Genomic DNA, 20,711 nt, shown 5'->3' with positions numbered 1-20,711 from the left:
ACATGTTATAAATCACATGATTGTGGTATACTAGAAAGTTGCCTATGAAATGAGAACAATTAGTCACATGTTATAAATCACGATTGTGGTATACTAGAAAGTTCCCTATGAAATGCCGTATCATGAGGTTTTTAGTTTCAGATATCAGATCTGAATATAAATAAATTCTCAGGTATAAAAACACTCAAACTACTGGGTACTGAGAAAAAGAAAAACCAAACTGAAGACAGGCATAGTAAACTGATAAGAAGTTTACAAGTTTTGCATATTGGATAAAGAAGGCAAAATAGGCAAAAGGAACAATGAAGATAACATAAAGATGTCATTAGGGATCTATGAACATTAGATTTATTCAAAAAATAATTATTAAATACCTACTATGTGCCAAACACTATGCTAACTTCTGGAGAAATGGCAGAGAACAATGCAGATTACTTCCCAGTCCTCCTGGGAATAACATCTCAATACCTAGTAAATGGATAAAAATAAACCGAGAGGGAACATCATTCCTTAACAGGACAAGAAGCAGTTCTTAAAACCATTCAGAGAAATCAAAACTGAAACAAAAACAAAGCTTTCTACAATGTAACAAAAATTAGAATGCCATCAGACTTCTCATTAGGAAAACTAGAGGACAGAAAACAGAGCAATGAGGAATAAAGTCAAAACAATTTCAGATGCACAGGTCTCAATGTTTGTATCACCCCTTTCCAGGAAGCTACTCTTGAGTTGCTCCAAGAAAAGAAATGACAGAGGATATAGAAAATAAAATCAAAAAAGAGATCCTAGGATAAAAATTGCACAGCAGGCCTTAAAAAAAACTAAGCTACCCTGGCCGGGTGCGGTGGCTCACGCCTGTAATCCCAGCACTTTGGGAGGCCAAGGTGGGCGGATCACAAGGTCAGGAGATCGAGACCATCCTGGCTAACACAGTGAAACCCCGTCTCTACTAAAAATACAAAAAATTAGCCGGGCGAGGTGGTGGGCGCCTGTAGTCCCAGCTATTCAGGAGGCTGAGGCAGGAGAATGGCGTGAACCCCGGGGGGCGGAGCCTGCAGTGAGCCGAGATCGCGCCACTGCACTCCAGCCTGGGCGACAGCGAGACTCTGTCTCAAAAAAAAAAAAAAAACAAAAAAAAACTAAGCTACTCTGAAGCAAGTCAGAAAAACTTAGCAGTCAATATCACTAGGAAGAAAAAAGGAATACAATTAATAATTTGGCTGAAAGTATCAGCCAAGAATATTCAGATACTGAAAGGAGAGTCTGGAATTGAATATGTGATGAATACATTAATGATAACAAAATTAAACAAGCAAAAAATTAACTACAGAAAAAATACAAATTTAGAAACAAAAATAAATCACTGTATACTTGCATGATTTACCTATAAACAGGAATTACAGTCCTACCAACATAAAAACTGAAGACAGATTTAACCAGAAATATGAAATAACTGTATCAGAATGATGGAGGCATGGGAACATGAAAAGAGACATGTCTCCATCATGAGTGTGTATACGGTGGGAAGGTATGGAGGGAGGAGAGTGAAAGAGAAGTAAATCACCTTTCTATACTAAGCAATCATTAGGGGAGAAAGCCAAGGTGTAGCAGAATAAGCTGATTATTTAGAAATATGGAGGCAACTACCACAAGAGTTAAAAAGAGACTGAAGATGTTTTCTCTAGCAGGCATGGAAAAGAATGGGCACGGGGTAGGCAAACAGCTGAGTGAACACAAAAACAAAAAGGGAAAGACAGAAAACAGATAGGAAATAAGACTAAGGATCAAGTCCTTTGTCACAACAGGAAATATCTGGAGGTTGAGTAGAAAATAGACAGATGCCCCAAAACAACATACTAACCAGGGTAATGAAAGAAAAGGATATTAAAAGAAAGCAGAGCAGATCAGGGGATCTTAACATCTCACTCTAGGTTTACTGTGAAAACCTGCGGGTAGTTTTCCTATTAAATCTGATCCCTCTTTATTCATTTTGTATACAACCATCAAATTCTATCTCCTCAAACATCAATTCCCTACTGAGGCATTATCTTCTGTTAATGCAGTGACAAATAAATATGAGCACTTTTGGTTTTCACAATGGCTTGAGAAGGAGTGATATTATTAAATGGTCCTATAGTAAAAACTGTCCCCAACAAAATGAAAATAGGCCAGTGAATAATTACTCTGTGCCCTAGAATCAGATTTGCTCCTGTGTTTGACTGTCACTATTTTTTTGGTAGACTTTCATAGTTCATGGATACTGAAGCCATCCTAACTATCAAACCCTGTACTTTATCCTTCCATTCCTTCTTTTTTTTTTTTTTTTTTTTTTTTTTTTTTTTTTTTTTTTTGAGACGGAGTCTCGCTCTGTCGCCCAGGCTGGAGTGCAGTGGCGCAATCTCGGCTCACTGCAAGCTCCGCCTCCCGGGTTCACGCCATTCTCCTGCCTCAGCCTCTCCGAGTAGCTGGGACTACAGGCGCCCGCCACCACGCCCGGCTAATTTTTTGTCTTTTTTAGTAGAGACGGGGTTTCACCGTGGTCTCGATCTCCTGACCTCGTGACCCGCCCGCCTCGGCCTCCCAAAGTGCTGGGATTACAGGCGTGAGCCACCGCGCCCGGCTATCCTTCCATTCCTTCTGATGCTGGTAACACACCCATCCTTATCTTTGCTTGGTTCCTGTATCTCTGCTTTCATCATCTGAAATCTAATGTTTCTTCTCTACAGCATGCTCTTTGTAACAATAATGGCAAAAACAGGATTATACTTGACACCTCAAGGTAGAGTTCAAAGAATTGAAAAAATCAGGGAATACCAAACCCAGAAAGTAAAAGACAGGTTTTTTTGTTTTTTTTTTTTAGATGGAGTCTCTGTCGCCAGGCTGGAGTGCAGTGGTGTGATCTTGGCTCACTACAATCTCCGCCCCACAGGTTCAAGCAATTCTCCTGCCTCAGCCTCCCGAGTAGCTGGATTACAAGCATGCATCACCATGCCCAGCTAATTTTTGTATTTTTAGTAGAGATGGGGTTTCACCATGTTGGCCAGGATAGTCTTGATCTCTTGACCTCATGATCCGCCCACCTCAGCCTCCCAAAGTGTTGGGATTACAGGCATGAGCCACCACGCCTAGCCTTTTTTTTTTTTTTTTTTAAGAGACAGGGTTGGCTGGGCATGGTGGCTCATGCTTGTAATCCCAGCACCTTGGGAGGCCGAGGCGGGTGGATCACCTGAGGTCAGGAGTTCGAGACCAGCCTGGCCAACATGGTGAAACCCTGTCTAAAAATACAAAAATTAGCCAGGTGTGGTGGTGCGTACCTGTAATCCCAGCTACTTGGAAGGGGGAGGCAGGAGAATTGCTTGAACCTGGGAGGTGGAGGTTGCAGTGAGCCGAGATCACACCACTGCACTCCAGCCTAGGCAACAGAGCGAGACTCCATCTCAAAAAAAAAAAACAAAAACAAAAAAGAGACAGGATCCCTCTCTGTCACCCAGATTCAAGTGCAGTGGTGCAATCGTTGCTCACTGCATCTTCAACCTCCCAGACTCAACTGATCCTCCAACCTCAGCATCCCAAGTAGCTGGGACTACTGGCAACAGCCATCATGACCACCTAATTTTTTAAAATTTTTGGTAAAGCTGGGGTCTCACTATGTTTCCCAAACTGGTCTTAAGCTCCTGGCCTCAAGTGATCCTCTCACCTTGGCCTCCCAAACTGCTGGGATCACAGACATGTGCCACTGCACCTGGCACATGGTTCCTGTAAAACATTTAGCCTGTTGAACATGATCAGGCATTCTTAAGCTTGAAGATTATTTAAACATGATTCAAGACCATATTAAATATGGTTCCTGGCTGTGGTCCAAAGGCAATTACTGGGAACCCAAATATACACCAAGAGAATTGAGATTCTGAAGCTACACAAAAGCAGTCTCCCCAACGACCATCTCGAGTTTAATCACAAATGATGATGGAAAAGGAATTTATGCTTGGAGCGCAGAAACAAAGGTTCACCAGGTAGCTTATTTCACTGCCACAGAAAGAAATTCTGACAAGGCCAACAGTGTAAACCAGGGCTACCATGTGGTGTTCACTGCTGCTGCCCTCCTGGAACTGGGGGACCGTAGACTTGTCTCTATCCCTCTACCTTTGGATGGCTGGATGTGTTTAATTTATCTTTAATTATAGGTCTATAGACCATAAAGAACTACTCCCAGCTCTAACTGTGAACAGGATCCTAGACTTGTGTTAATGTAGTACAAGAACCAACGTATGGGTTGCAGCAAATATCTGAAGATGCATGGCTGGGAAGAAGGGTGTGACAGGTGCTGCCTGGCCAAGGAAGGTGAAGGCAGACAGTGCTGCTTACTCAATAGTTCTTCTGCCCTGTTCCTGGCTGGCAGTAACCTGATTTTTTTCCACCTCCATCTGGGTGATGTGCTTCAGTCAGGGAAGTGAGGACCCATTTCTATCCCCAGTCCCGCTTCCAAAAGGTAAAGCATAATTTATCTGAGCCAACAGAGATAGCGCCATTTCCCTTTCCAGAGCCTTCCTCAGACAGGGGCATGTGACAAAAATTTAGCCTGTTGAACATGATCAGTCTGCTTGGGACTTCCTGGGATGAGTTTTCCTGTCTGACAGACTCATGTGTGAAGAAACAGCCCTTTTTATTTCATTGGCCACTGGTATATCCACAGGCATCAACTAGAACTGCAAGAGCCATCTGAGGACCATTAAAGAAGATAACCTAAGGAAAATGCCAACATACCTAGATGGGCCCTTGGTGAGTGAGTGAGTCAATCACTTAGTTGATCCTGGAGCTGTCCCAATTCAGGACCTTTTGTGATGTGCAATAATAAATCACTTCTGCTTAAATTAGTTGGTCTGGGATTGACCAACAACTGCAGCTGAAACAATCCTAGTAATGCAAGGACTAACTGTTGATTTATGCTGTCATGCTAGTGATAGAATAAATGGGGTGTTCAGGGAAATATATCTGACAGTAACATCGTAGATGAATTAGTATAAAAAGAGTAAAATGAATAAATTTAGCTAAATACAATCCAGACATGATAATACTGGCCACGTTTTGAGTGGGAATTGAGATGATGAGGGTTTTAAAAGACCTCTTTTTAAAGGAACAAAATGCTAACACACTGTACCAAAATTAGTAAGGGAGCCCTGCACAGAAAGGAAATTCAAGCTGACTTCCCCAATGTTAGGAAAAAAAAACTTAAAATTTAAAAAACAGGATAAACAAAGAGAAGAAGGCTATGGAGCAGTGGGAGAGACGATTCCAGTTTCTGAAAACGAGGCCAGGGAGTGGTACAAGGAAGATGCCAGTGAAACAATAAAAACCAGGACCAAAGGGCAGATAAAAGATCAGTGTGGCTATCAATTACCAGTAGAGGAAAAGAGCTTAAATCTTCCAAATGGAAGTTGTTAAGGTTTGAATGTGTCCCCTCTAAAACTCATGTTGAAACTTAATCCCCATTGTGGTGGTATTAAGAGAAGATTAAGTTGTGCCCTCATGAATGGATTAGTGGTTTCTAAAAGGGCTTGAGGGAACAACCTTAGGCCTTTTTTGCCCCTCTTTCTGTCCCACAGTGTTCCTCACCTCCAGAGGATGCAGCAACAAGGCGTCATCTTGGAAGCACAGGGCAGGCCCTCACCAGACACCAAACCTGCCAGCACCTTGGCTTTGGACTTTCCAGCCTTCAAAACTGTGAGAAATAAATTTCTGTGCTTTATAAAATAACCTAGTCTATAGTATTTTATTATAGCAACACAAATGGACTCAGACAGAAGTCTTCTTTTTTTGAGACGAGATCTCACTATCACCCAGGCCAGAGTCTAGTGGCACAACCATTGTTCACTGCAGCATCAAATTCGTGGGCTCAAGCAATCCTCCCACCTCAGCCTCCCAAGGAGCTGGGACAACAGGTGCACACCACTATGCTCGGCTAACATGTACGTCTTTTAAAAGTTACACTATATGAGAGAAATGAAGAATAAAGACCCCTTGGATTCAGAAGAGCAAGAGAAGCCCAGTAGAACATGAAGAGAAAAAGTGCTCGGTCATGCAGCACAGGAGCAGGATCAACAGGTGTCACTGCAGGATCATGGACACTATCAAATGACAAAGGAATGTGCTCAGAAGGTACAGAGTGATAATGTTAAAGCCATTAGCAAGGCCAGGCACGGTGCCTGACGCCTGTAATCCCAGCACTTTGGGAGGCCGAGGTGAGCGGATCACAAAGTCAGGAGATCGAGACCATCCTGGCTAATGTGGTGAAACCCTGTCTCTACAAAAAAATACAAGAAATTAGCCGGGCGTGGTGGCGGGTGCCTGTAGTCCCAGCTACTTGGAAGGCTGAGGCAGGAGAATGGCGTGAACCTGGGAGGTGGAGCTTGCAGTGAGCCGAGATCACGCCACTGCACTCCAGCCTGGGCCACAGAGCAAGACTCCATCTCAAAAAAAAAAAAAAAGCCATTAGCATAGAGAAGCACAAAAGGGGTAGAATCTACTAACAGGTTTCAAAAAGAAGGAAGATGGGACTGTGGTTGTTGAATTTATGTGTAATGGATTTAAATGTAATTTTCAAAATATAGAAAGGAAAGAGAAGGAGCATGAGAGTCACATCAAGTGAAGGAAAGAGGAAAGGCTTGCTAAAATGCATAATGAAATGAGTCTATCACCAAGATAGAGTAAGGAGGGAAATAAGGATGCCAACGAGAAGATTAAGAGTGGATGGTAAGGCCGGGCATGGTGGCTCATACCTGTAAACCCAGCACTTTAGGAGGCTAAGGCAGGAGGATCACCTGAGGTCAGGAGTTTGAGACTAGACTGGCCGACATGGCAAAACCCCATCTCTACTAAAAATATAAAAATTAGCCGGGCATGGTGGCGCACAACTGTAATCCCAGCTACTCAGGAGGCTGACACGGAAGAATTGCTTGAACCCAGGAGGCAGAGGATGCAGCGAGCCGAGATCACACCACTGCACTCCAGCCTGGGCAACAAAGTGAAACTCTGTCTCAAAAAAAAAAAAAAAAAAAAAACAGCGCATGGTAATACATGAGGAAAAGTACAAACGAGAAGCACACCACATTGGAATTCATGCTAATTCTGAATAAAGAGGAAAAGATTTGTCTCCATCACTCACTTGGACAGGACTGATTTGGAACTTGGGCCTGTACCATACACAGCTCTTCTCCTTGTTCCAACTTGAAGATGACATCAGGTTTGGTGTGTTGATACCCTATAAATAGAAAATCACAGACAGCCTGGAACAAACAGCTATGAGATTCAGAGATTCTGAAGAATGGCAAAGATTTGGTTTGGAGGTAGCATGATGAAGCTGCCTTTTTGCAATTTGGCAAAGTAAAGACCATTCAACTGGCATACTCTGCTGCCAATAGGGAACTAAGAAAATCTGGCCTTAAAATCTAAGTCCAAAATCACTAAGTATTTCACAGAAGGCCTCCAGTTTTCAGCAACCAAGAAGAAGCCTGGAGATCGAGCACACTCCTCCTCAGGGAGGCAGCACTTACCTAGGGACACCAGGTTGCTATAGTTCTCCAACATCACACTCCTGTACAGGCACTTCTGTGCTGGGTCTAGCAGCAGCCACTCCTCCCACGTAAAATCCACAAACACATCCATGAATGACAAAGGTCCCTGAAATACAATATTCTCATCCAATCTCAAGTTATTTTACTAGGTTTTTGGAAAACTAGCTGTTTAGGGTGTCCATTATTTATGTTTAACTTTGTGAGAACAAAAATTATATTGAAAACATGCGTCAATGTGCATTAAATCAGTCATCTTTCTTTTCCTTTTTCTTTTCTTTTCTTTTTTTTTTTTTTTTTTGTTGAGACAGTCTCACTCTGTTGCCCAGGCTGGAGTGCAGTGGTGTGATCTTGGCTCACTGCCTGCAAGCTACGCCTCCCGGGTTCACACTATTCTCCTGCCTCAGCCTCCCGAGTAGCTGGGACTATAGGCGCCCACCACCACGCCCGGCTGATTTTTTTGTATTTTTAGTAGAGACGGGGTTTCACCGTGTTAACCAGGATGGTCTCGATCTCCTGACCTCGTGATCCGCCCGTCTCGGCCTCCCAAAGTGCTAGGATTACAGGCGTGAGCCACCGCACCCAGCCTCTTTAAAGTTTTAAGCTATCCTAGAAACCATCTATACAAGGGTGCTCAGATATGGGACCTTCAGTACTAAAGGCAGGACAGTCAGGCAAACAAGTTCGACTGATCACTCCTACATCTGCAATACAGTTACCAACCTCTATGTCCGGGAATATAAACATGAATGAAATAGAGTCCTGCAGCAAAGAAGCCTTCAGCACTGCAGAAGAAAGAAAAGTTACATATGCAAATGCAACTGAAAGTCAAAGAAGCTAAGAAAAAAGAACACAGATTACAACGTGGGCACAAAGGAAGAAGGAAGCAAGGCTATTTGACAGTGTCAGATGGAATCTGTGAAAGGGTACTATCGGTACCCAGAAGAGAAGACACATTAAAACTTTCTGGACTAAAAAGGTAACTGCAATAAGTAGCAGCCACTCTGTGGGATAAAAGACCTAAACATGAAAATATACAGATGGTAAATGAGCAAACAAAGCATGCTCAATACCATATGTCATTAGGGAATTGCAAATCCAGACAAAAGTAAGACACCACTACACACCTATTAGAATGGATAAAATCCAGAAAACTGACCACCAAATGCTGGACAGGATGTGGAGCAATAGGAACTCTTATTCATTGCTGGTGGGAATGAAAAGTGGTAGAGTCACTTTGGAAGCCAGTTTGGCAACTTCTTACAAATCTAAACAGTCTTACCATATAATCCAGCAACTACGCCCTAGGCATTTATACAAATGAAAGGAAAACTTACGTCAAAGCAAAAATAGAAGACACACATGACAAGTATCAGATATGAAAAGAAGTTATCATTACTGAACTCACAGACATGAAAAGAATAACTGCTCTATGCACATAAATTTGATAAGTTAGATGAAAAGGACATATTCCTTGGAAGACGCAAATTACCAAATTTACTCAAAAACAGATAAACTTGGGCCAGGCGCTGTGGTTCACGCCTGTAATCCCAGCATTTTGGGAGGCTGAGGCGGGCGGATCACAAAGTCAGGAGAACGAGACCATCCTAGCTAACATGGTGAAACCCCCTCTATACTAAAAATACAAAAAATTAGCCAGGCATGGTGGCACGTGCCTGTAGTCCTAGCTACTCAGGAGGCTGAGGCAGGAGACTTGCTTAAACCCAGGAAGCAGAGGTTACAGTGAGCCGAGATCGTGCCACTGCACTCCAGCCTAGGCGACAGAGCGAGACTCCATCTCAAAAAAACAAACAGATAAGCTTAATTGATAATTATATATCTATTAAAGAAATAAAATTTGTAGTTAACAGCATACAGATTGGAAAGAAACAAAACTGTCCTTTTTCACAGAGAGTAAGGAAACTGAAGATGCCAACGAAAAGATTAAGATGACACGACTGTTTATGAAGAAAATACCAAAAAATCTAAGAAAGTTCCTAGAACTAACTAGTGAACGTAGCAAGGTCACAGGATACATGGTCAATACATAAAAGTTGGCTATATGCCTATATAACAGCAATAAATCATTTGATTTTGAAATTAAGAAACTAGCTGGGTGCCGTGGCTCACACCTGTATTCCCAGCATTTTAGGAGGCCGAGGCAGGTGGATCACTTGAGGTCAGGAGTTTGAAACCAGCCTGGCCAACATGAAACCCTGTCTCTACTAAAAATACAAAAATTAGCCGGGTGTGGTAGTGCACACCTGTAGTCCCAGCTACTCGGGAGGCTGAGGTAGAAGAACTGCTTGAACCCCGGAGGCAGAGGCTGTAGTGAGCCCAGATTGCACCACTGCACTCCAGCCTGAGTGACAGAGCAAGACTCCATCTCATAAAAAAAAAAAAAAAAGAAATTAAGACACTGATACTATTCACAACAGCAACAACAAAACAGAAAGAACTTACATATAAATCTAAAATATCTGTGTAGGATCTGTATGCTCAAAACTATAAACATTGACTTTTAAAAATCAAAGATCTAAATAATGGGGGGGACCCTGTGTTCACAGATTTGAACTCAATCCCAAAGGTACTGTAAATCAAAAAGTGAAAGGTAAAGTAATAAAGTAACAAAGAAAAAGATCTTTATGAGCTTAGGATAAGAAAAAAATAGGACACAAAAATCATTAGCAATAAAATTAAAAAATCTGCAATCCAGATTCAGTAAAAAAAGCATCTGTTCATCAAAAGTAAGCATTAAGAGAGCAAAAAAGCAAGCCAATATTGGAAGTAAAAGAAGCACCCGAGGTAAAAATTTGAATATAGGCTTCACGGTAAGTTTGTTTTAAACTTTAATGAGCATGAATCACTGAATCTTATTAAAATGAAGAGTCTGATATTAACAGCATTGAGGTGAACTCTGATATTCTGCATTTCTAACAAGCTTCCAGAACAATACATACTTTGTAAACACACACTTTTTTAAAAAAAGGATACACATAAAATACAAAATAACTTTTTGGGGATGGGGAAGGAGATGAAAATTGAGTATGAGGAAATAAGAGAATATATAAATAAAGGTAGATAAGGACCTTACATGAACCAGTGATGATAAAAGGGCCATGGGCCAGGCACAGTGGCTCATGACTGTAATCCCAGCACCTCGGGAGGCTGAGGCAGGAGGACCGCTTGAGCTTAAGAGTTGATGACCAGCCTGAGCCACACAGGGAGACCTCCTCTCTACTAAAAATAAAAAACATCAGCCAGGCATGGTGGCACTTGCCTGCTGTCCCAGCTACTCAAGAGGCTGAGGCTGAAGGATCACTTGAGCCTGGAGTTTGAGGTTGCAGTGAGTTATGATTGCACCACTGCGCTCCAGTCTGGGCGACAGAGCAAGACCCTGTCTCAAAAAAAAAAGGCAAAGGGGTTTTGAACTGAACTGAGGAGTGATTAACTTAACCCTCTGACCTAAGGATCTCCATCCCTCTCTGCACCAAAAAAAAAAAAAAAAAAAAAGTAATAAAGAAAACACCAGGGGCCGGGCGCGGTGGCTCACGCTTGTAATCCCAGCACTTTGGGAGGCTGAGGCGGGCGGATCACGAGGTCAGGAGATCGAGACCATGGTGAAACCCTGTCTCTACTAAATGTATAAAAAAAAATAAGCCGGGCGCGGTGGCGGGCGCCTGTAGTCCCAGCTACTCGGAGAGGCTGAGGCAGGAGAATGGCGTGAACCCGGGAGGCAGAGCTTGCAGTGAGCCGAGACTGCGCCACTGCACTCCAGCCTGGGCGACAGAGCAAGACTCCGTCTCAAAAAAAAAAAAAAAAAAAAAAAAGAAAACACCAGGAATAAACAAATGAGAAGCTCACCCAGGACTTGGTGATTTTTGGCTGCTCTTGGGAAATAAACAGCCACTCTAGGACTTTCTCTGTTCTGTGACTCTTCTGCTTCTGCCTGGGTGCTCCAGGGAGAGGTTGCAGACCAGGAGTCCCTTGGCCCAAGATGGATTCCTGACCTTGAAGCTTTCGGATCCTATCCCATGAACTGTTTCGTTCTTGGAGAGGTGGGACCTGTGGACTCAAGAGCGAATTTACTTTAGTGAGCATTATTTCCTTTTGGGAAAAGGAAATAGGGGTCACATCACATAAATGTGAGAGAAACACATTAGAAAACAAGGCAGGTTTAACTTCAGGAAATGCAGGGTTAGAGGCAGAAAAGAAATGGCTTCCTGACAAGGCTTAGCACCAAGAGTTCGGGTCAAGTTTTGAGCACTGCATGATAAAAATAGAGGCAAGACCGTCAAACAGCAAAGCCAGAGAAAAATGCCCTGGCTCATCCTAGCCTCCAAACAGGGACTTCCTGCCACAAACCAAATGGCGTCTTAATAGGCTGGTTTGGGAGGGCAGTGGGAATACCCATACAACATTATTATGAGGGAACAAGGAACCAAACGAGGCTCTGATAGACAATAAAAACATAACCAAAATATCTGACCACACAAAAATTGTTAACATAATATTTCAAAATGAAGTAAAAGAAATCAGAAAAACAAAACTTTGAAAGGACAGATATATAAAAAATAAAAGAGCCTAGAAAGTAGATGCTTAGACATCTGGAAAATGTGAAATAAGAAATATCAGAATAAATAAATAAATAAATTAGGAAAAAAAATTCAGAAATGAATATTAAATTCAGGAGGAACACAAAAAAGCACTGACAACCTAGAAGGTAGCACAGGTGAAAAGTGGGGAAAGCCTAAAAAAAAAAAGCAATAAAAAATTAGAAAAAGAAACAATGAATGAAATGACATGAAAAGGCTGTTCACCGAGGCATTTTTATAACCCAAATATCTATGACTACATAACTGGTTGAAAACACTATGGGCCATCTATACAGCCAGTAAAAGCTGACAGAGATAGGGAAGAGGGAGCGAACAACCTCTATGTGCCAGTATTGGTATAATACAATGATCAACATATACTCTTAGTGATAATGACAAGGAAAAGAACAGTACATACAGAAAGCTAGCTTTTGTGTTACAAAAAAGAAGGGGGATTGCCAAGTATATGTACATGCATGTGTGTGCCATATAAATGGGATCATATAATATGTGGTCTTTTGTGTCTGGCTTCTTTCACTTCGCATAATGCTTTCGAGGTTTATGCTTGTCATAGCACATATCAATAGTTTGTTCCTTTTGTTGCTGAATAGTATTCCATCATGTTTCATCATTCACCATTAACGAACATTAAGATTATTCCCTGGAGGCTGGGCGCGGTCGCTCATGCCTGTAATCCCAGAACTTTGAGAGGTTGAGACGGGTGAGTTGCCTGAACTCAGGAGTTCAAGACCAGCCTGGGCAACACAGTAAAACCCCGTCTCTACTAAAATACAAAAAAAAAAAATTAGCCAGGCGTGACAGCGTACACCTGTAGTCCCAGCTACTCGGGAGGCTGAGGCAGGAGAATTGCTTGAGCCTGGGAAGCAGAAGTTGCAGTGAGTGCCACTGCACTCCAGCCTGGGCGACAGAGTGAGACTCCGTCTCCAAAAAAAAAGATTCTTCCCTGGAGACCAACAGCTTATCTCTCAGAGCCTTCTCTCTGTACACTGTGCACAGTCTACCCACTCTACATTTCACTCTACCTTTCAGGGTCTAGGATCCTAGAATCTCTGCCTCTTAAGAAATCCTCAACCTACATCCAGAGACTAAATAGAGTACACAGGCCAGGAAAATGCACGTAGAGCCAGACTATCTGGGTTCAAGTCCTGGGTCTACATTGACCAGGGGTGCCACCTGGTCTCCAACAAGCCCTTTCTGGGCCTCAGTGCCCTTACCCATCAAAGGAGAATAACAATATTCACCACCTGGGGCTAGGGCTACTGTGAGGTTTTAGGGTGATAATACCTAATGAAAGGTTTAGCACAGAACCTCATACGTAGTAGACACTGAGCATTAACATTTGGTTGAAATGGCAAAAGGAAACAAAACAAAACAAAAAACCAGGAACACTTAATGAAAATAAACCACACTACAAAATGACAATCAACAAGATGAAAAGCATATGCTGGTTCTTAGAAATGAGGGCTCCACCTTCAAACATCCCCCAACTCTGACCTGTGTGTCCATTTCTACCACACTACACAAAATCCCTGCTACCTCTTGTCTGAACCACTGTACTCACCTAATCAGTCTCGTTTCCCGGTTTCTGTGTCTACTCTTGCCCACCTACAACCTGTTCTCCACTCAGCACTCAGAAGAGTCTCTGGAAATCCTAAGCAGATCATGTTGCTCCCTTTCTTAGCACCACACGCTCTCCTGGACCCCATGGTTTCCTAGCCTGATCTGGCCTCTGGCCACCTGTGTTCATCTGCTCTCCTCTCTCACTCCCTACCCCCAGCCACAAAGTCCTTCCTTCCAGGTTACAAAGGCATCAAACTTCTCCTGCCTCACAGCCTTGGCCCTGGCTGTTCCCATCCTGGATGCTCTTCTACCTGCTCTTCCCAAGGCTGGCTTGCTATTGTAACTCAGACTTAGCTTAGATGTCACTTCCTTAGTGGGGGCCTTCCCTGAGCACCCAAGCTAAAGTAGCCACCATGCATTCTTTCTTTCTTTCTTTCTTTTTTGAGACAGAGTCTCACTCTGTTGCCAGGTTGGAGTGCAGTGGCGCAATCTCGGCTCACTGCAACCTCCTACTCCTGGGGTTCAAGCGATTTTTCCGCCTCAGCCTCCCGTGTAGCTGGGATTACAGGTGCTCATCACCACGCCCGGCTAATTTTCATATTTTTAGTAGAGATGGGGTTTCGCCATGTTGGCCAGGCTGGTCTCGAACTCCTGACCTCAGGTGATCTGCCCACCTCGGCCTCCCAAAGTGCTGGGATTACAGGCGTGACCCACCACACACAGCCCATCACCACTAAATTCAATTTAGGTTTTTATGATTGCTATGGTTTGAATGATTGCATCCCTCCAAAATTCATGTTGAAACCCCATTGTGGCGGTATTAAGAGTTGGGGCCAATTAGCTGGGTGTGATGGCGCACACTTGTAATCTCAGCTACTCAGGAGGCTGAGGCAAGAGAATTATTTGAACTCGGGAAGCAGAGGCTGTGGTGAGCAGAGATTGCCACTGCACTCCAGCCTGGGAGACAGAGCGAGACTCAGTCTCAAATAAATAAATAAATAGAGAGGTGGGGCCTTTTACTAGTGATGAAGTCATGAGGGCTCTCCTCCTTCAGGGATGGGATTAATACCCTCTTTTTTTTTTTTTTTTTTTTTTTTTTTTTTTGAGACGGAGTCTCACGCTGTCGCCCAGGCTGGAGTGCGGTGGCGCAATCTCAGCTCACTGCAAGCTCCGCCTCCCGGGTTCACGCCATTCTCCTGCCTCAGCCTCTCTGAGTAGCTGGGACTACAGGCGCCCGCCACCACGCCCAGCTAATTTTTTTTGTATTTTTAGTAGAGACGGGGTTTCACCGTGGTCTCGATCTCCTGACCTCGTGATCCGCCCAACTCAGCCTCCAAAAGTGCTGGGATTACAAGCGTGAGCCACCGCACCCAGCCAATACCCTCTTAAAAGAGGGTTCAGAGAGCCACGTGGCCCTTCCATCTCTTTGGCCATGTGAGGACACAGCATTCTTCCCTTTTTGCCCCCTTCCACCACGTAAGGATGTAGCAAGAAAGTGCCATCTTAAAGGCAGAGAGCACAGCCGGGTGCGGTGGCTCACGCCTGTCATCCCAGCACTCTGGGATGCTGAGACAGGTGGATTGCAAGGTCAGGAGAACGAGACCATTGTGGCCAACATGGTGAAACCCCGTCTCTACTAAAAATACAAAAAAAAAAAAAAAAAATTAGCTAGGTGTGGTGGCACATGCCTGTAGTCCTAGCTATTTGGCAGGCTGAGGCAGGAGAATCACTTGAACCCGGGAGGCAGAGGTTGCAGTGAGCCAAGATTGTGCCACTGTACTCCACCCTGGGGACAAAGAGAGACTCTGTCTCAAAAAAAAAAAAAAAAAAAAAAAAGGAAAACAGAGAGCAGCCCTCATCAGATACCAAATTTACCAGCACCTTGATCTTCAACTTCTCAGCCTCCAGAATTGCGAGAAAGTAGTATCTGTTATAAGTTCCTCAGTCTGTGATATTTTGTTACAGCAGCACAGACTAATACAATGATCTAATATTACTTGATCTCCCTCATACACGTCACTTGACAGGCATTTTTCAGCTTTCCTTTTCTTTAAGTGTGAATTACATGTCTCTATTTTGTCTCACTTTTCTTGGGTTCCATCTCAGTCTCCAACACCTCTTCCCCTGCTTTCTCTTGTCATTTCTCTGACCACTGTCCCCAGTTCTCTTCTTATGGTACATATTCTCCCTGAGCTACTTTGGCCACACCTAATTTGTGCAACCTCATCCAGACCTTTCTCTTGAGACACATGCCTGCCCACCTGCCCACTAGCAACCTCTACCTAGAGAAGCCAATCCATATAAAACTGAAATCTTCCCCCTCTACCAATCACAATTCTGACAGTCTTCCCTTACTCAGCAAATGGTGACACTCCCAACCAGGCCCACAGAGTAGAACTCCAGTTGTCATCCCTGGCTTTTCTGCCTCTCTTAGCACTGCACCCAGCTAGTTACGAAATCTAATTTCTTCTGCCTCTTTATCTTTACCTCCTCTTTTTTTTTTTTTTTTTTTTTTGAGACAGAGTCTTGCTCTGTCGCCCAGGCCAGAGTGCAGTGGCGCAATCTCGGCTGACAGCAACCTCTGCCTCCTGGGTTCAAGCGATTCTCCTGTCTCAGCCTCCCGAGTAACTGGGATTACAGGCGGGAGTCACTGCACCCAGCCACCTCCTCTCCTTTCTCAAAACCACTAATTTACTTAAACCCTTATATTCTCTTACCTGCTGCAGACTAGACTGTTCTACCCTCAAATCCGTCGTGAAAACACTTCAATAAGTAAACTCCTTCCCCTATACCAACGGTCCCCAATCAGGGACCAGTTTTGTGGAGGACAATTTTTCCACGGACGGGCAGTGGGGGGTGGCGATGGCTTCTGGATGAAACTGTTCCACTTCAGATCATCAGGCATTAGTTAGAGTCCCATAAGAAGTGCGCAATCTAGATCTTTCGCATGTGCAGTTCACAACACGGTTTGTGCTATGAGAAGCTAATGCAGCCTCTGATGGGAGGCGGGGCTCCGCCAGTCATGCTCACTAACCCACCACTCGCCTCCTGCCATGCACCCCAGTTCCTAACAGGCCACAGACTGGTACCAGTCTGAAGCGTGGGGGTTGGGGACCGCCTGCCCTATATGATACAATCCAAGTTTTTAATGGGGTCCTCAAAGCCCTCTATGATCTTAGGCCTACGGCTCTAGCCTCATTTTTTAATATACACCTCTACTATCACCATTAAACTCTACATTTCAGCAACCCTAAAGTGCCCAAAGTTCACCACATGAGGTCGTTTCAAGCCTCTCAAATTTGCACATGTTAATTCTTTTTCCTAGGCTGGTTTTAATCCTTTGTCTACTTTAGGTTTGTTATCTTTCAAACCTAAGTTTAAGAATCTCTTAATCATTGAAGCATTTGGGAGTAAGGGGTTAGGGGGTGTCCTTACTTCCAAAACTGACCCATTTCTGCATGCCCCCGTGTATTTCCACAACCTGCTCCCAGAGCACTCATTAACTTGTCATTGTGTCTTTCTTATCCACCATTCATTCCTAGACCACTGTTCTTCAAGACAGGGATGATGAGCAACCCATCTTTGCATTTTTAGCACCTGCCCCAGCGTCCAGCAAACAAAATACAATAAACAAAAATGTTGAACAAGTGAATAAAAAAGTTTGTAATTTCCAAAATAAGGTTCAAAATCCCAGATACAGAAGACCCTCAGTAAATAAAGGCTGAAAAAACTGAAAGATGGGTGAGTATCCCTTGTTTAACTCAAAAGTTCAGCGTACAAAGTTGTTAGAAAAGAGACTGATGAAAGCAGAAAAAAAGGAAATCAGATGACAAAAAGCATTTCTGGGAAGTCTAACATGCTCTAAACGACAATCCAATTGCCTAAAAGAGCGGTGGGGTGAGAAAGCTCCTGGCAAATTCAGACTCTGGAATAGATGGAGTGTGCACACGTTGGCATTCAGGGAGAGCTTTTCAAGAACGAAAGAAAACCCCTACTCACCCAAATAGAAGCTGTCCGGACCCTGGTGGCCATCGCTATGGTCAGTTTTGTGTGCCTCGCTGGAGGTGACAGGACGCGAGGGATGCTATAGAAGAGAGCACAGTGAAGAAAGAGGTCTCCCAGCAGTCTCCAAACTCAGAGGGGGAGGGTCCGAGGCAGCAGGGCTGCCTGCCATTCTCGGAGCTGAGGCTCCTTCCCCCCCACAGCCACGGAATTCACCATCTCCACCCCCTCACCAACACACAGATTAGGGTCAGGCAACCGCCCCGGGTCTGCAGCAGGACAGAGTTAAGGCAGATTAATTCTGTCCCGTCCCGCCGCCTTGAAACCGGAGGAATTTCGCGCCTCCGGCTCCTCCAAACCCTGAAGGGGCAGCAGGATAGAGTCCGGGGTACTGCCTCCACCTCCGGATCTGCAGCCACAAGGGTTCGCAACCACTCCAGACTCGGCTGGCCCGTTGACCACGACGGGTGATAAACGCTATCTGCGGAACAAGGCTCTCGCCATCAGCGCGGAGCAATGGCGGCCGTTACGTATGTCGCACAGGAATTGCGTCATTAAGAGTCGAAGGCAAAAAACTACATCTCCCAGAGGCCTCTGCGAGGAGTTACTCCCGCGCCGGAGGGATCCGGCCAAGGGCCACCGAGAGGGGGCGTGACCCGGTAGCTCAGGCCCTCCCGCCCCGGTCCCTGAGCTCCCGCACTTGCAGGTTTTAAATTATAAAGAGAATTAAAATGCTTGACACCAATGGCTCAACGGTTGGAGGGATGTAAATTAGGTTACAAGTGTTCTAGTCCCTGCTTTACTGAAATGGTAAAATTCTTATTTTGCTTTACACTTTAATAACAAAGATTCATAAAATTCCTATTACGTGTTAACATAAATAATATTTTAATGAAAATTACATATATTTTACAAAAGAAAAAAATTTAGTAAGGAGTGGCTTCGTTTTTTGTTTAACTCTTTTCTGACTTACTAGAAAGCTGGATTCTCATATCTGCTTCTATGTTTAATCTGTTGCATATGTTGTTTTTGTTAAAGTATACAAAGATACAAGTCGAACAAGGAAGTTTTGTTAGTGTACAATCTGAAACCATGTAGATCAACTTTTTCTACTCTATTACATAAAATCCGTTGGTCTACATTGCACTTTGAATGGATTCTTTTATCACGCATGATTTCGTAACATCGTGAATTGGCCAGTTGGAAAATATCGGTTTACTGAGCTTTGCGAATCTTCCAAATGTCAACACATTTCATTATACAAAAAGAATTATTAGGCTGGTACAAAAGTAATTGCGGCTTTAATGGCAAAAGCCGCAATTACTTACTTTTGCACCAACCGAAAATATCCACTAATCATTATTCATCTTATGTATTGGGAAGAGGTGACATTCACAGAGGCAGATACAAGTTTTCTACAATTCTTTTGTTTTTGGCTTTTAAAAACTTTTATAAATTTATGAGGTACAAGTGTAATTTTGTTACATGCATCAATTGTGTATGGTGATGTCAAGGCTTTTAAGGTATCCATGTCCTATTGTACGTTATATACATTGTACCAGTTAGGTAATTTATCATTATCCCTGAAACTCCCCCACACCTTTTGAGTCTTCATTGTCTGTCATCCCACACTCTACATCCATGTGTACATATCCTTTAGCTCATACTTAAAGTGAAAACATGTATTTTTCTTTCTGTGCCTGAGTTGTTTCACTGAAAATAGTGGCCACTAGTTCCATCCATGATGCTGCAAAAGACAATTTCATTCTTTCTTATGGCTGAATACTATTCCATTGTGTATATATAACACATTTTCTTTATTCATCCATTCATGGACATTTAGGTTGATTCCATACCTGTGATATTGTGAATAGTGCTGGGATAAACTTATGAGTGCAGGTATTTTTTTTTATATCTAATGATTTCCCTTGGGTAGATACTCAGTAACAGGATAGCTTTATCAAATGGTAATTCTATTTTTAGTTCTTTGAGAATTCTCCACACTGTTTTCCATAGGTTATACTAATTTTACTTTCTCACCAACAGTGTATAGGAGTGTCCTTTTCTCCACATCCTCACCAACATCTTTTTTGTCTTTTTATTTTTATTATTTTATTTTATTTTATTTTATTTTTTGAGACGGAGTTTTGCTCGTTACCCAGGCTGGAGTGCAGTGGCCCGATCTCAGTTCACCGCAACCTCCACCCAGGTTCAAGCAATTCTCCTGCCTCAGCCTCCTGAGTAGCTGGGATTCCAGGCATGCACCACCACACCCGGCTAATTTTGTATTTTTAGTAGAGACAGGTTTCTCCATGTTGGTCAGGCTGGTCGCAAACTCCCGACCTTAGGTGATCTGCTCACCTCAGCTTCCCAAAGTGCTGGGATTACAGGCATGAGCCACTGAGCTCGGCCTGTCTTTTTTTTCTTTTTCTTTTTCTTTTTCTTTTGAGATGGAGTCTCGCTCTGTCGCCCAGGCTGGAGTGCAGTGGGGCGATCTGGGCTCACTGCAAGCTCCGCCTCCCAGGTTCACGCCATTCTCCTGCCTCAGCCTCCCGAGTAGCTGGGACTGCAGGCGCCCACCACCACGCCCAGCTAATTTTTTGTATTTTTTTTTTTAGTAGAGACGGGGTTTCACCGTGTTAGCCAGGATGGTCTCGATCTCCTGACCTCGTGATCAACCCGCCTTGGCCTCCCAAAGTGCTGGGATTACAGGCGTGAGCCACCGCACCCGGCCCGGCCTGTCTTTTTAATAACAGCTACTGTGACTGATGTAAGATGATATATCTCTTTTTTTTTCCCCGTGACCTCGCTCTATCACCCAGGCTGGAGTGCAGTGGCGTGATCTCGGCTCACTGCAACCTCCGCCTCCTGGGTTCAAGCAATTCTCCCTGCCTCAGCCTCCCGAGTAGCTAGGATTACAGGTGCCCGCCACCATGCCTGGCTAATTTTTGTATTTTTTATGAGA

At 43.7% G+C, this 20,711-nt stretch overlaps 1 protein-coding gene across 13 annotated transcripts in view; it reads right to left on the bottom strand.

Moving 5' to 3' along the window:
• The window catches only part of ZNF268 (zinc finger protein 268), a 30,775-nt gene extending 12,479 nt beyond the window's left edge, over positions 1 to 18,296 (bottom strand). For 3 of the 13 annotated variants that reach the window (XM_063614778.1, XM_055240003.2, XM_063614777.1), the window contains exons 1-5: positions 18,148 to 18,269; positions 17,744 to 17,828; positions 11,433 to 11,633; positions 7,551 to 7,677; positions 7,163 to 7,258 (exon numbers count right to left, since the gene is read on the bottom strand). In XM_063614778.1, the coding sequence (XP_063470848.1) occupies positions 7,163 to 7,258; positions 7,551 to 7,677; positions 11,433 to 11,633; positions 17,744 to 17,776 (457 nt within the window). In that variant the 5' untranslated portion in view covers positions 17,777 to 17,828; positions 18,148 to 18,269. The other 10 variants (XM_063614784.1, XM_063614783.1, XM_055240005.2 and 7 more) reach the window with 10 other exon arrangements.
• Positions 18,297 to 20,711: the final 2,415 nt, after the last annotated feature.

Source organism: Symphalangus syndactylus, chromosome 13 (genome assembly GCF_028878055.3).
Source record: "Symphalangus syndactylus isolate Jambi chromosome 13, NHGRI_mSymSyn1-v2.1_pri, whole genome shotgun sequence".
NCBI lineage: Eukaryota > Metazoa > Chordata > Mammalia > Primates > Hylobatidae > Symphalangus > Symphalangus syndactylus.
Note: the sequence above shows the minus strand (reverse complement) of the source record. Positions and strands in the feature narration are given on the sequence as shown.